The sequence below is a fragment of the Echiichthys vipera genome (genome assembly GCF_963691815.1).
Source record: "Echiichthys vipera genome assembly, chromosome: 16".
Lineage (NCBI taxonomy): Eukaryota > Metazoa > Chordata > Actinopteri > Perciformes > Trachinidae > Echiichthys > Echiichthys vipera.
Window position 1 is genome coordinate 9,058,726 of NC_139841.1, and position 15,273 is coordinate 9,073,998.

Below are 15,273 nucleotides of genomic sequence, written 5' to 3' on the forward strand. Positions count from 1 at the left end.
TTGTTAAAAAAAACAAAGCTGTGTACGGTCTTTATGCTAAGCTAAGCTAATCACAGGCTGGTTTCAGCTTCATATCTAAAGGAAAGATGTGAGAGTGGAATCCATCTTCTTAGCTAACTCTTAGCAACACAGTGAATGAGCTTACTTTCAAAAATCTAGAACTATTCCTTCAAAATGTGATCTCTCCACCTGAAGTTACTGAACACACACCATGCATTGAACACAGAAGTCTAAGGAGTTTTGTAAGAATAGAAGAATCAAGCATGCTATGGAATGGTGCGCTCCATCTGAACTGGGAGGTTAAAATTTCCAGGTTTCAAGTTGGAAATTTCAACTGGAACCATGAAAGATTTCCAACTCAGAAAATACAAGATGGCTGCTCCTTGCATGACAGTAGTAAAAGCTCTAGTATACTGTTTATTAGCACTTTTGCCCAATGTTTTCATACACAAAGTGCTACAGTGTTTGTATGCACAAAATACAGCCTGATGCGTTGTTATCAGCTGGTATTGCTAATTATGGCTAATCTGGCTAGAGCAAATCTCCACTGTAAAAATACTGAGAGATACTTATAAAAAAAAATTAATGGTTTTCCAACTTGTTTCACAGGACATTGGTCAACGCAGGTGTGACCTAATTTCCCAGTTCTGACTCCCGTGATAAATGGAACACATATACATACATATATACATATATATACACAGTACCAATATTCTGGCAATACTGTATGGTCAGACTACATAAAGCAGCATCTTCCTCTTTACCTTCTCCCCAGTGTTCATCCTCTTGCTGGCAGAAAAGTCCTTCAGCTGGCGAGTCACTTCCCTAATAACAGAACACAAACAGGCAAGAAGAAGGAAGAGAGGAAGGTTGTCATTAAGTGTAAGCCTAAGTATCCAAAGGCTGAGTGAAGAGATATATAAATTATGGATAAAAGTACTCACTGGGACACCTCAGCTATGTGTTTGTGTCTCAGGCTCACCCACAGGTCATCGTCTTCATGCAGCAGAACCTCCTTCTCACGAGAGTCTCCGATGCCACTGGTCTCATACCTGAAGGAAAAAGACACTTCCTGAGTCATTTAGGTTAATTTGTGAATGAAACAGATATGGATATTTTATACAAAGTTTCTTCCTGCTGCAGCTTAACCCTGTACCTCATCAAAAGTGTAAACATTGCCGTCTAAGTAATGATTTTTGTCAATTGTGTTTTTGTACTTGTAGACGTCGTTTTCGATGGGCAGCAGGTCGTAGCCCATGGCCTGGAACGTGAGCTCGTGCAGGACAGGAGAGACGGGGTCAAACGCCCTATCCAGGATGATCAGCTGTGAGCGAGCCTTATCTGGACCCTACAGAAAGAAGGAGAGACGGACACAGAAATGAAAGGATGTGATAAAGCTACACACATAGGCTTTCCTCCCTTTGGTCTTTTTATGTACGTATCTTCTTTGATCCATCTATCTCTATTAAGATGTGTGGCTTTATATACTAAAATAAGTGCTTTTGCAAAAAGAATATGAGGCAGTAACATTACGCAGGAATATAGTGGGACAAAAAAGATGTTGTGAGCTCACCTCTCCCATAGTGGGGTCATCAGCCTTGTAGGCGTCAAGTTTGTCCTGAACCAGCTGGGCCAGTGTGGCATTGTCCTTGTACTCACTGACAGAATGACAGATAGATAGACAGATGGATGGAACAGAGAGATAGGAAGTCAGATACATGTGAAAAGAAGAAGGGAGAAGTACGGACACAAAGGCAGATGTCCAAGCAAGCAAATGAGACAAAACAAAAAGACAGGGAAAACATTAATATGAATACTACATTTTGAGTGCATTTGTTTAGCACTGCTGTTCCTGCTGCACTTCCCAAAGGACATATCAATAGTAACACCTAATCCTAGTTATGGGACAGCCAAATGTACCTTATTCCCCCCTTTAAATGTTTTTATTGAGATGTGAAATAGATATTTATATCAAATACACAAAGGTCTTGCTGCAGTAACAAGGAAAGACATATTTTATTGTGTTGATGTTGCTTAGTTTCAGCAGGTGATTTCTGTCATCTGAAAGGTTTGACTGGAATAAAAACCTGAAGACTCAGCCCTGCATGACGCTTCACTGTCCGGCTCCTCTGGGTACATCTGCTCTGAAATATAACCTTCTCAATAGTGTGTCTGCAGTTCACTCCATATGTCTAGAGACAGAAGATAAGTTCATTGTTACTCTGCTTTTTTTTTTAACTATACTTCTGAAGGTGGAAGGTTTCTCTGTATATAAACAAAGTCATAGATTCAGATTTTTTTTCAAAGAGATGCACAGCCGTTTTTACGACTGCAGGGAGAACATGTGTGGAAATCGTAGATAAGGGAGATACAATTACGATAACACATCTGTAGTTCTTTTAAGTTTTAAATGAGTCATCAGAATGGCAAAGAACATATTCATGAATGAAAAAAATGTTTTTTTTATTTAAAAGATCAACAAATATACATGCACATTTAAATAAATATAAAATAATAAATCAAAATGAATTAGATCAAAATTAATGAGATCCTCTCCCCAACTTAGGTATATTAGGCCAAAATAAATCATCTCAAACATGTTGTACTGCAATGCCACAACCTACTGTATATAACTAAACATGCAGTCAACATCTTGGTGCACTATATTAACAAAACCAGTCAGTAACTCAGGGAAAACGGTAAAGAAGGGATGCACTGGATTTATGACACAAGACAAAAAAAAAAGCATAATCGTAACGGAATGCGTCAAAGTGATATTTTATTCTCTACTACTTTGTTTCCCTCATGGTTGTATTGATAAATACAGGCTAACATCCTCACTGCAGCACCTCTGGTTAGCTTGCACATATCTGTCCAACTCATAGACTAAACAAACTAAAGTATAAAAAATGGACGTAGCCTCTGTCGAGGTGCGTTCTCTCGACTTGATCCAATCGTACTGGGAGTCGCCATCTTGTCAGACTTTGACTCTTATTTTCTCTGACCAAAAAAGGGCATTGATGTGACTATGGGGGAGAGAGATACGTCCATCTGGCTGACATGTACCTCCAAGGCAAAGTGAGGGCCAGAGGCTAGCTGTCACTCAAGAGGCCGTGCCCCTAATTATTCATAAACTTTAACCTCAATAAAATAAAAACTAGCCTGGTACAAAAAAAATGTCCCCCCCTCAGTGTTGTCATGGAGATATGACCTAAACATACAGACTAGAATGTTTTTTAGTCCCAGGCCTTAAACAGGTTTAATGATGCTGTGAAAACAGCCTGTTGAACATGCGGGTCAATGAGAAACTGCTCTATTATAAAACCTGTCCGCAGTGGCAACTCGGCGAACTGCAATTTTAGGCACTTCTTTATTGGATCGACCAGGAAGTCTCTGTGGTGGGAGTTTTGTTCTACTAAGCTATTGCCATTCCATTTACCAGCCTGTGACCCACAGCTGCGGCCCCTGCTGCTTACCCTCGGTATCTGACGGCAGGGTACTCCTTCAGGGTAGCGCAGAGCGTGGCCAGCTGCTCAGCCAGCCTCTCCATCACCGGGTTCTTCAGCTGGGTCTTATGGGGGCTGTAGAAACTGTGAAAGGCATCGGGATTGTCCAGAGAGTACACCTACACACACACAGACATGGACACAACTTAAACTTTCTTGCCTGCTCACTTTCAACGTATTTTTATGTGAGCTATTCCACCTTCCTATTGTGCACCTTTTTCTTTTCCACAGTAGTGAGCATAGTCATGGTCAGGACCAGAATTCATGATGTAAAGGCTGATTATTGATGTCAATGCTGATTTGATCATAAAAAGAGATTACCTTGGGGAATGTGACCCGCTCTGTGTAAAATATAAGTCTCCATGAACACACAGCGTGTTATCATATCAAACATAGATGATTTACATATTCCCTCCTCTTCTGTTATCTCCTTTCTTTGTTTATCTTCCCCTTTAATTTATTCTCCTCTGTCTTTTCTCTCATTTCCTCTCCTCTCTTCTTCGCCCTAATTTTTCCTTACTTCTTTCTCTCTTTCCACTCATCCCTTCTCCTTCTCTCCTCTCCTCTACTCTCCTCCATCAGTCACTACCACTCCCTCCTCTCACCCCATATGTCTACAGTCACATGACCACACTGCTGCTCTGCAGAACGGTCCCTACGTTGACTCGACTGCCATTGGCTACCGCCTGCTGTGTGGATCCTGACTCTTCCAATGTGGCGAGAGCATCAGTCTGTGGGCGGGGCTATGAGGCAGCACTTTGCTTGGAGCAGAAAAGCACTGACTCAGAATTAATCAGAGTAGACAGGAGGGAAGTAAAGCATTGTGGGCCATGCAGCATCCTCAGATAGTGAGAGACGGAATCATGGACAGAAGGGGAGAAGAAAAATGAGAGGGCGTAGAGGGAGGGGAAAATTAGGAAAAATAGCTTGGAGTAAAGGAAAGATGCATATAGAAGAAAATTGAAAAATTGAAAAATAAAAAGCTCTATGAAGAGCAGAGAGAGAGAGGGACGTGCAATGGCAGGGATGGAGGAATTGCTAAACAAAAAACAGAGGGAGGGAGGGTGAAGGAAAAACATGATGGAGGCACAAATTTGGAAATAAAGCAATGGTGGAGGAGGAAGGCAGTTTGAGAAATGCAAGTGTTTCTGGAACAGTCTGGCAGCAAGAGGGACTGGTGAGTCAGCAGCATTCTACCAAGTCACCTGACCACCTGAGTGTGTATTTGTGTTCGTCTCTCCGTCTTTTTATCCTTTCCTGACTCTAACATCCAATAAGCTCCCTCATACTATTCCTGCCGGTGTCCTTTGCAGCATCTCTCTCCTCCCACCTATCTTAATATATCTCTTCTATCTTTGGGTCTCTCACTGTGGCTTTCACTCAGTCACCAACAAACAATACAATCAAACCAGCTTTCATTTAACGCCTGCTAAGAGAAGAAGACAACTTTAAATAATGGCAAGAAAGAGAAAATAATCCAGGGGACAGATGCCTAAAACTCTGTGCAGGTTCACAAAGACAGAAATATGCATATGAACTCTTTTTTTTTAATCAGATTTATAAAATCATTTGTATGGATGGTTCTGTTTTTTTAATAAAACAGAACCATCCAGCAATAAGCCGTGCCTTTTGCTTTGATAATACACCTGGCGATGTTTCATAAAATAAACACAGCAACAAAAATGCAATAATTTATTGAGAACAAATAATCATTCTTCCGCCAACAAGCAGTGTAGTTCTTCAGCCACATTTAGCAGAAGGGTTGCCAAGCAACACACAGATGCAGTAGAAATCATGCGTAAATACTGTGGTGATAATCAACATTTATCTAGATATCTCCAATAACTTTGCAATTGTTGAAGAAGTGTTCAATTCTATAAGCACTCGTCTTTGCTGGTCTCATTGTAATAGGCTACATAACTGTGCCAACCACATTGCTTTTCCTGCTTTTCACAGTGGCATAAAACTGACGGACTGCATGACTTAGCAACATACTTTGACTCTGGCTTAGATCTAACTGCTATTCACTGTAGATAGACGTCTTAATTCATCCAAGTAACACAGCTCTTAGTCCACAGTGAGCGTGGGGACAGGGTGGCTTTTTAGGCTTAAAATAGTTATATTATTATTAGATACTGTTTGACTGGCCGAACACTAAAGACCATATCTTTGTGAAAGTGGCCCCAGTTCCACCCTTAGTGCACCCAGTAAATCAAACTGACGCAGTAATACTGATATAATGCAGTCACACACTTATGTTTATAGAGTAGCCATCATTACCCAACACCTCCACACAGATGGATACGTACCTGAGACTCGTAGGGCAAGAAGGCGATGTTGATCTCCGTCAGAGTCTTGATGGTTTTGGAAGCACGGCTCTTCACCAGTTCGTTGAAGAGAGGGTCAGGGCAGGCTGGAGACAGGAAAAAAAACAAAAAACAGATTTTGAATTATTAGCAGGCAGTTTGATGCATAGAAGGATTCTGATTCATTGGTCTCAAAATATCTTTGAATATTATTTCACAATATATTGGATTGTATTTTATGACGTTTGTCCGAGAGATAATATTGACCTGAACTCAAACATTCATCTAGTAACCCTTTTTTTGCAGTCTAGGTTATGATATTTTCATAAACACTTATCCATCAGTTGACAACCGGCTGACTAATTGAGACAGACTTACAGTAACAGATAAGTGTAGCTTCAAAGCAGCTTTATGATTTTAATAAAATAAAACCTGCCTATCACAGCTGTGAAATGCTATACTAGAATACTTAAAAACAAAACAGCATCAAAATATGTTTCTTTGTAGACACAAAATGAGAAATGAGAGAAAACATGCATTCAAAGACACAATTAATGAACTTCTTAATAGTAAGCAGGAAGTAAACTGCTCTAACAACAACAAACACTGTCCCAACAAATACATAAAAAGGATAAGAAAGCAGCTATTGAAGAAGTAGTTACATGGAGCTGAGGAAACAGCACTACTAAAGAAAACAACTCAATAACAGACTGAAACATCAACAAAGAGCTGATAATAAACAGGAAGAAAATAGTAAAAAGGAAAAAAATTCTGCAAAATAAATATCTATTAAGTGCAGTACGGTACTGCTGAAGCACGTCTCCATGTATGTACTCACAGTCAGTGAAGAAAACATGGGCTGCCTTGTATTTAGCTGAATGAGGGTCTTTGAAGTCTCCAATGAGGGTGTGAACAGACTGAGGACAGAGAGAGAGGGAGCGTGTTGACTATTGTGTACAATTCAATTCATTGACGCTTTTTTACCATGGGGTTTTGATTAAAATGAAACTGCCAAAGCCTTTACATGAACCACTTTAAAGAAATAACATGTTAAACATCTTTTAACGCCTTCGCTCAACACATCATGCCAAAAAAGCTTAAAACAACGGCACAAAACCAAAAGGGAATACTTACATGGTAAAGAAATAATAAGAATGCCATTGAAGCAACACAATCAAAACAAACCCCTGAAACTGTGCTGAGCTCCTTCAAATTATAATAATACATTTATTTTTATAGCACTTTAAAAAGGTATTCAAAGAGACATCACAAAAAAACACAGAAACAGTAAATGCAATACAATCTACTAAATATATATATATATATTAAACTAAACTATGACTCCTCTTTTTATTTATTCTCTCTTGTAATACAGTATATTGCCTATACATTAAATCATTAAAATGTGTATCATTTTATTTTCAAATGACTTTGCAATTATTTTCTTTTCTTTCATTTTGGTATACCATGTAGCAATGTGCAATGTTTCTTCCTGTCTCCAAAAGTTTGTATAATGTATCATATTTTCAGTAGTTGTAGACATCCTGAGAGAGAGAGAGAGAGAGAGAGAGAGAGAGAGAGAGAGAGAGAGAGAGAGAGAGAGAGAGAGAGAGAGAGAGAGAGAGAATGCATACCTTCTCTGTGGGTGTGATCAGGTAAATGGCCTCCAGGCTGGGTAGAGGCTCTCGTCGTTTCATGATGTCCTCCACAACTAGAGCACAGAAACAGACGTGAACGTGTACACAGTTACAGGGGAACACACACAAACTAGCTGAATGTCACAGTACAGATGTGACCACTGTTTCTTACTGGTGATGCCCTCTGTCATGATGTCTGTCATCTTGCAGCAGGACGACAACATCCTCATGCTCAGCTGGTCCACGATCAGGGCCTGGCAACAGGAAATAAGACTGTTACTATACAAACACACATTACATGCTGCTAACAAGAAAACTGTCTCAATCTTTGTGACTTGTGTTTTACTCAATGCTGATCATCTATGTCTTAAGCCTGCTCATGCTTTTAACTGAAATCAGTAGTCAGTTTTGTTTGACATTTTTCAGCTTGAGCCTCAAAAATCCTGTTCATAAACAGTTTAAACAGACACCAGCAGGTTTCAGGGATACATTTTTTGATAATTCAAACAAGTGAAATTAGTGATTCCTGTTACAAATGAGTAATGGTACCCATGAATCAATAATTGGGTACGATGTGTGCCCGCAAATACTGCATGTGCACGCTATACAGTCTGCTGTTTGAAGTACTAACACTTTTTCAATATCAATTCAAGCACTGCATATAAGAAAATAGAGTGTTATCTGAACAAGATCTCTGACTAAAAGTAATTTCCCTTGTTGTCAAGTCTGATAATTATTTCAATCAGTTAATTGTTTGGTCAGGAAATAGTAAAATCAGAGATTCCTAATGCCCAAGTTGTCACTTTCAAACAGCTTGTCTTGTCCAACACACAGTCCAGACCCCTAAAATATTCAATGAACTGTCGCAGAAGGGTGCGCCGCTCTCTAGTAGTTTGTTATTTCAGAGTATTTTATTGTCACTGTGCACTTCTTACCTTCCATTCTCCCTTCTTCTTCACCTTCTTGATTACATCATTCATAATCTCTGTGAAAAAAAAATCACGAGTTGAGCAAAGATGTTTTAATGCATTTGTAATGAAAAGGCACACACACACACACACACACACACACACACACACACACACACACACACATACACAGGTGGTATTTTGCCACAGTAAGATATAATCTTCACTTTCAGAGTAGAAGGCCTCGGCTCCATAACAATCAGAAATGTGGACATAAAAATATAAATGTAGACAAATCTTCATGTCCCTAGTGCAAATGCTGATTTATCTAACCATGCTTATGTATCTATTACTGTTACTAAATATTAATAGTAATTAGGAATGTCAAAAAATAACTGTTGCTGTTTGTGAAGTTTTCAAGTGTGAGTAATGTTACAAACTTTGTATGAACATCTGCATTTGTAATACGTTTTCTTGTTAATATACAGAGTGCAGACTCATTGACTAGAAAAAAATCTTAAATATTACCTATACTACAACTCAGAGAAATGCTATAACATGTATGTCACTGTAGTATAGAACTGAGTACAGATTACACAGATTTTAAAAATCCCATAATGCAATTCCTACACTGGAGGACAATAACATGCGCAGGTCAAATACAGCCTCCAGCGCGGTTAATGACCACGGACGTACACCAGTGGAATAAATCATCTCGATGAGGAGTGAACACAAACACAGAGACTGTTGGGAAGTGATTGTGCTTTGTTTCTCTGTGATCTCAAAGATCCACAAAGGAAAAATAATCCACTGTGAGGTCACGGCACGATGATCATGTTTATGCCATGATACTGATATTGGCCTGATGACTGATCCAACCATCTGCCAGCCGTGTTAGGATAAATCCATTTAGGGTGAATTACTGTTTAACATCATGTTGGATCGCTGTGAATATAAACTGCTAAGCCCTTTGGCTCTGGCTAAAACCTGAGGACACGCAGATACTGATGGATTATCACAGCTTAAAAAGGACTCATATAAAAAAAGATGACAGAACACACATGAAATAAAGATCAAGAATATGTTTTCTGCCTCGAAAACTACCAATGGCAAATTCTTCCAGGTGATGAAGACACCAGCTGCTGATTGGCTCTTATCACAGGGAGAGGGAGGGACGAAGAGCACAGTAAGAAGGAAGGACAAATACATAACATGGATAGAGGAGGATCCATAGGAGGGAAGGAAGGATAGATAAGATGGTGTTAAACTGAGGGAGAGTTGAAGAGAGAGATAGTCAGTGAAAAGTGAGGCAAAGATGAATGGAAGAGGTGAGTGCCACCAGTGATCTGAAATCCAAGAGTTAATGTAGTTTTGCCCGTTGATTTGGTACACTTATCAGCACTGTCAGCAGTTAGTAATTACTTTAAAACCCTGGGCACCCCGTATTGCTGCAGTTAACGGCAACAGTGCTGCTCCTCCTGTGAGTCATAACTCATGTCTGAACACACAGTCATGGTACAGCACCTTCAGTGTGACTTAAACTCAAAAGGGTGTTATTATCGCCAATATCCATCGCATAAAAACATCCATCAATCAGTGTAGAAGCAACAGAAAAAGACAGCTTCACAACATGTCTGTTTTCTTCAGTATCACAGTCATTTAGTTGTCTGTACAGCCAAGAAACATGAACTGCTAATAGCTAGTTCAGTGTCATTTTAACAGTGCCAAAATGTAGACAAATATAGGATTAAAAATGTTTTGACTAAAAGTCAAGATGTAGCTCACAGCTAATTAACATTATACTGCTTTTACATCTCCCTTAACTAAGAGGCAAGACAAATAACAACGATAGCTGTGACAAAATCCGTTCATATTATTGTTTCCCATATGTCTCTTTCAACATGCAATGAGGAGAGACCAACAGTGGCAGACATTGAAAACCCCTCATACACAGTACAGGACTGAAGGAAGGAAGGAAGGAATGCAAGTGAATAACTCCAGTTATGTACGTGAATATAATTAAATATTCTACAGAATGTGTCTTTAAAAGCACCATACGCACTACGACTGACTAAAATGTGATTGAGTGAATCAAGAAATACTGCCAGACTCCGGTCTGCACCTCCCGTGAGTCAGTGGAACTGTATCTGACCTCCCATGGGACAGATGATTAGTATAGTATAAGTACGCGTATAATCCTCACTAAATGACAGAGAGATTCCCAGACTCCTCTGTGTCCTGTTCTGTAATGTCAGCACAACAGCACGGTTGATACAAACCAAAGCAACGAAAACAAAAAGTGACGCACATTATTTTCCAAAGGACAGAGTACTTTGACTTTGGAGCTGCTCACAAATCTGTGCTAAATGCTTAAAGTTGTGAACCTAAAGCTTGTTCACTTTTATTCCTTAAAAACCCACTTGATTTTCATTCTGGCTTCAGGCTGAGACACTTTTACAAACAAAGAAGCGGTGGGGATATCCGACACTCCTTTTCTCTTTTCCTCTGCAGCAGCTGATGTGTTTCCTCTGGTTCTGTGCAGCAGCATGTTTCTGATAGAGGCAGCTTCAGTCACTGAACTGACATTTTAATACAAATTTCAATTATTTGTGAACATGAGCAACCCATTCTCATCAACGGGTTCATGTGATTTCTTATGAAATATGACTATTTTAACTTTGTGGAAGGGCAACCTGTAGTTCACCGTAATACAAACAATTTACAGTGCATTACTTTTTGTAGTTATATTTACAAACTTAAATATTCTGAGAATATATTTTCAAAGCTAATTTCTCCCTCCTCTCTTTTATGTGCTGTGTTGAGTCATGAAAATGAGGAAACTAGGAAGACAGAAATATAAAGCGGATGAATGAAGATCAAAACCACGTTGAGGAAAGACAGAAATGTGGATTTTTCCTTTCTGACCTCTTGATAAAGGCACAATAACACAGGAACACACCAGTCAGACAAAAGGGAAGGGACCTGAAACAACACAGTGCAACAGCTGTGTCAACCAAACAGGCAGAGGGGCACACACAAACACACACACACACACACACACACACACACACACACACACACACACACACACACACACACACACACACCTCATAATCTCTCACACCGTTTAACAGGATACACATCCTCATGGCAGAGCCAGCAAGAAAATGAAAACACACCAAAGGCACGACATTTTTGGCAAATCATAAAACAAAAAAAAGGAACTTCAAATAACGGTGTTCTACTCAAAATAATGAAAATGAAAAGCGGGCTGGGATAGACCTCCACATGGCTCTCATCGAAATATCGAAATTGCACTACACATGCCCGTGTGGCCAGACTGTCTATCACAGCAAACAGAGAAACTGGGATTACAACACACACACACAAAGGGAGAGGGACTTCATTCTCTGCTCAGGACACCATTACGCCCCATTATCTTTACACAGCAGATATTTGTTTGTTGCTATATTAATCTGAAGAGTAAGTTACGTGCTTTAAAAAAAAGAAATTGCCAAACACATTAGATTGAATAAAAAATGCATACATATAGGGTGTGTCAAAAAATGTATACACACTTTAGCAGCTGATAACAATATATATGTATATATATAGTTATATATATACTGCCACAATAAGAAACAACATTAAAGGTTTTCTGATTCTGATTCTGAACAGACAAAAGTGTGATGTGCTTCATACAGTGATATTGCAGATTGGATCACTGATTAGGTCACTGTCAGCCCTGACTGACTCTACACATTATACAGCAGTGAAGAGCTGCCAGTTTCTCCTCTTCGCCCCTTGGTTCTCACCCCTTCAGGGACTTTCACCTATGAGTGCATGACCCATTTTTTCTCTGGATCTCAGCTTCACAGCAGCATCACTCCTGAGAGAATCTGACACGGCTGATCTTAAAGAGACAGGCGGGCAGACATTTCAGCAGGGCTTGCACTGAAATACAGAAACAGCCTTCAGCACTCTTCAGTTCAGAGATTTTTGTATCTCTGTTTGTCCAAAAAGCACAGGACGCTTAACTAGTAGGTTCTTAAACAAGCCAATGTAAAGAACTTAAATAAGGAACACATGAAGCCAGGTCTCTGTCTCGCTCCATCAATAAACCTATGCCATATACTGTATAAGTGATGATGCGTAAATGATCAGCTGATTTTAGCAATATAGAAATGAAAGACAAAATGGGGAAATAACAGTGGCATTTCACCATGGAGTCTATTATTTTCTACATCGGGACACTTTGGATTTTAGAGCATATTCAAAATAGAGATGAAATAATTTGTTATTTCATTGTTATTTCGTTTAAAAAAATTGCTGACATATCTGGAAATATATTAATAATATAGTAATATAGTAATAGTCATTTTATCATTTACCAAACATTTGCTGGTTGTAGCCTCTCATATGTACAACATAAAATCAGCTATCTTCTGTTTATGTCATTGAAAATGATTACATTAAGGTCTCTGGACTGTCGAGCAAAAATATATCATGAGTATAAGACACCACTTTGAAATGTTTGTCTTTTTGACATTTGTAAACCAAACAATTGATTAATTGAAGAAAATTATTAACGGATTAATTCACAATGAATACATGTAAATTTCATCCCTTGGTGATTTGGCGATCCATTTGTTTTGTTTAACTCAGGGTGAGGTTCATTTCTTCAGTGAGAGTCAAAAGGTAATGCAGCATGAAACATCACCATCATCAGATCGCTATGGTTCCCTGCTGTTCAATGTATCCTGAGCACTGATTTTGTACGTAATTGATTCAAAAATATAAACGAGGTGTAGCAGACTGCAGAGTTAGTCTGCTTTTATGGCCTGATATGAGCTGCAGCCTGGTCAGACAGACCTGCAGTTACATAACACGCAGTAGTAATGGTAGTAGCTCAGTCCATAGGTGACTCGGCTGGGAACCGTAGGGTCGCCGGTCCGAGTCCCTGTGTGGACCATGAATGGAGTGTGGACTGGTGGCTGGAGAGGTGCCAGTTCTTCTCCTGGGAACTGCTGAGGTGCTGTTGAGCAAGGCACCGAACCCCCAACAGCTCGGGGCGCCGATCCATTGGCAGCCCCCTCGCTTTGACATCTCTCCATTTATTGCATGTATATAGGTCCTGTCTGTGCATGTGTGTATTTCATGCCTGTGTGTGTAACATGAATAATATAATAACAGAGTGAAAAAACTGAATTTTCCCTTGCTGTATTCATAATAAAGGAATTCTTCTTCTTCTTCAGCTTCCTCTTCTTCTTCTTCTTCTTCTTCTTCTTCTTCTTCTTCTAACCAGTGCCAGTGTGAGAAAAGCAGGACTTCTCTGGCCTCCAGCATCCATCTAATGTGAGTTCAGAGGTATGCAGGTTGAAGAGAGGTGCAGGTCAACAAGCCAAAACAGGAAATGGATAAATGATGTGAAGACCCTTTCCCATGACCTGCACTGATGATGAATGATGTACGGGAGCAGAGAAAATGTGGAGACGTGAGACCTTAGCACAGAGAAATTCTGACAGTCTGTAAAGTATATATATACGCAGTTAACATTGACAAACCTCTATAGCCTGACAACTGAGCAGATGCAAAAGCCATATATGAGCCCACATTAGCACAAAACAACAGTGTAGACATGCTTTATATTTTCAAAGGGCAGTGGGCCTAGCATTGCCGGTCACTGGTGTGGAAGCGTCAGTAACATTGGCAGTAGGGCCGCAACTAAAAATGATTTTCATTGTTGATTGTTCTGTCCATTATTTTCTCTATTAATTGATTAGTAGAACCCAAGATGTCGTCCTTGTATGTCTTGTACCGCCCACAATTTAAAGATATTCACTTTATTGTCATAGATGAGGTAAGAAACAAGAAAATATGCACATACAGGAAGATGGAATTGGACAATCTTTACCGTTTTTTAAAACAAATATTACTCGAATTGATGCATCTATTATCAAAATAGTTTTCATTCAATAGTTGACAACTAATTGATTAATCCATTAGTCTTTGCAGCTCTAATTGGCACTATCTGGCTGTTAAGTCTGACGTAACACCCTTTCAAGATACGAATTCTGGGTCCAAACGCTCTGTTGGAACAAAACAGACACAACGGCCGAACGCATCTTAACAACCGGATAACATAGTAAAAGTCAACATATTAACACGCTTTTGAATACATATCTTCTGTAATAACAAACAAAAGAAACTACGATTTTGGAGAAGTGGCCTCCTACACACTTGTGACACACATGGAGTTGTCATCCCATCTCATTCACCCGACAGCAAGGAGCTTCTGTGACAGGAAGCTCAGATGAATGTGCCCTTATCACACAACAGAAGTTGCTAAAGCAGCAACAAGGACACAATTTGTGAACAGTTTAAAAGCATGAATGTTACAGTCTGTGTGGTCTTCAGGCTGTCTTTTACCTCTGCACTACCTAGACATAGGATTATGTATGTATGTATGCATGTGTGTTTCACATGCTAAATGCCACTTAAGAAACTGCATTTAAAGAAAATGCTGCACAAAATAACTATTTTCTTAAACAATGAGGTCAATGCCCACCAGCTGACTAATCAATGACTATTTTGCAAACCTGGTTTTGGAAAACTACCCCAGGACGCCCCCAGTTAGAATGAATTTAAAAAGTAAATATGATATCTCCGTACAGTTCTTTTCAGCTGAAAAGACATGTTTTGTATTTTCAACTCATCTGACCCAACGTGGTTTTGATTGGAAACAGGAAAGAGGGAGAGAGAGAGGGATGACGTGCAGCAAAGAGCTGCAGGTTGTAGTCGAATGCGGCCCATGACCTTCAGCCTCTGGACACGGGGGCTCCAACCACTAAGCCAACGGGCCGACGACAGAAGCACGTAGAGAGAAAGGGCAGAGGGCAGATGTACAGTATATATA

The 15,273-nt window shown here is 39.6% G+C and overlaps 1 protein-coding gene across 2 annotated transcripts in view; it reads right to left on the reverse strand.

Annotated features, from left to right (window-relative positions):
* stxbp1a (syntaxin binding protein 1a) overlaps nt 1–15,273 on the reverse strand; it is a 35,660-nt gene that overhangs the window by 12,156 nt on the left and 8,231 nt on the right. For both annotated transcript variants that reach the window (XM_083929275.1, XM_083929274.1), the window contains exons 2-11: nt 8,385–8,434; nt 7,622–7,703; nt 7,447–7,523; nt 6,651–6,729; nt 5,816–5,919; nt 3,477–3,625; nt 1,574–1,658; nt 1,218–1,348; nt 945–1,052; nt 765–825 (exon numbers count right to left, since the gene is read on the reverse strand). In XM_083929275.1, the coding sequence (XP_083785401.1) occupies nt 765–825; nt 945–1,052; nt 1,218–1,348; nt 1,574–1,658; nt 3,477–3,625; nt 5,816–5,919; nt 6,651–6,729; nt 7,447–7,523; nt 7,622–7,703; nt 8,385–8,434 (926 nt within the window). The remainder of the gene's footprint in view (nt 1–764; nt 826–944; nt 1,053–1,217; nt 1,349–1,573; nt 1,659–3,476; nt 3,626–5,815; nt 5,920–6,650; nt 6,730–7,446; nt 7,524–7,621; nt 7,704–8,384; nt 8,435–15,273) is intronic.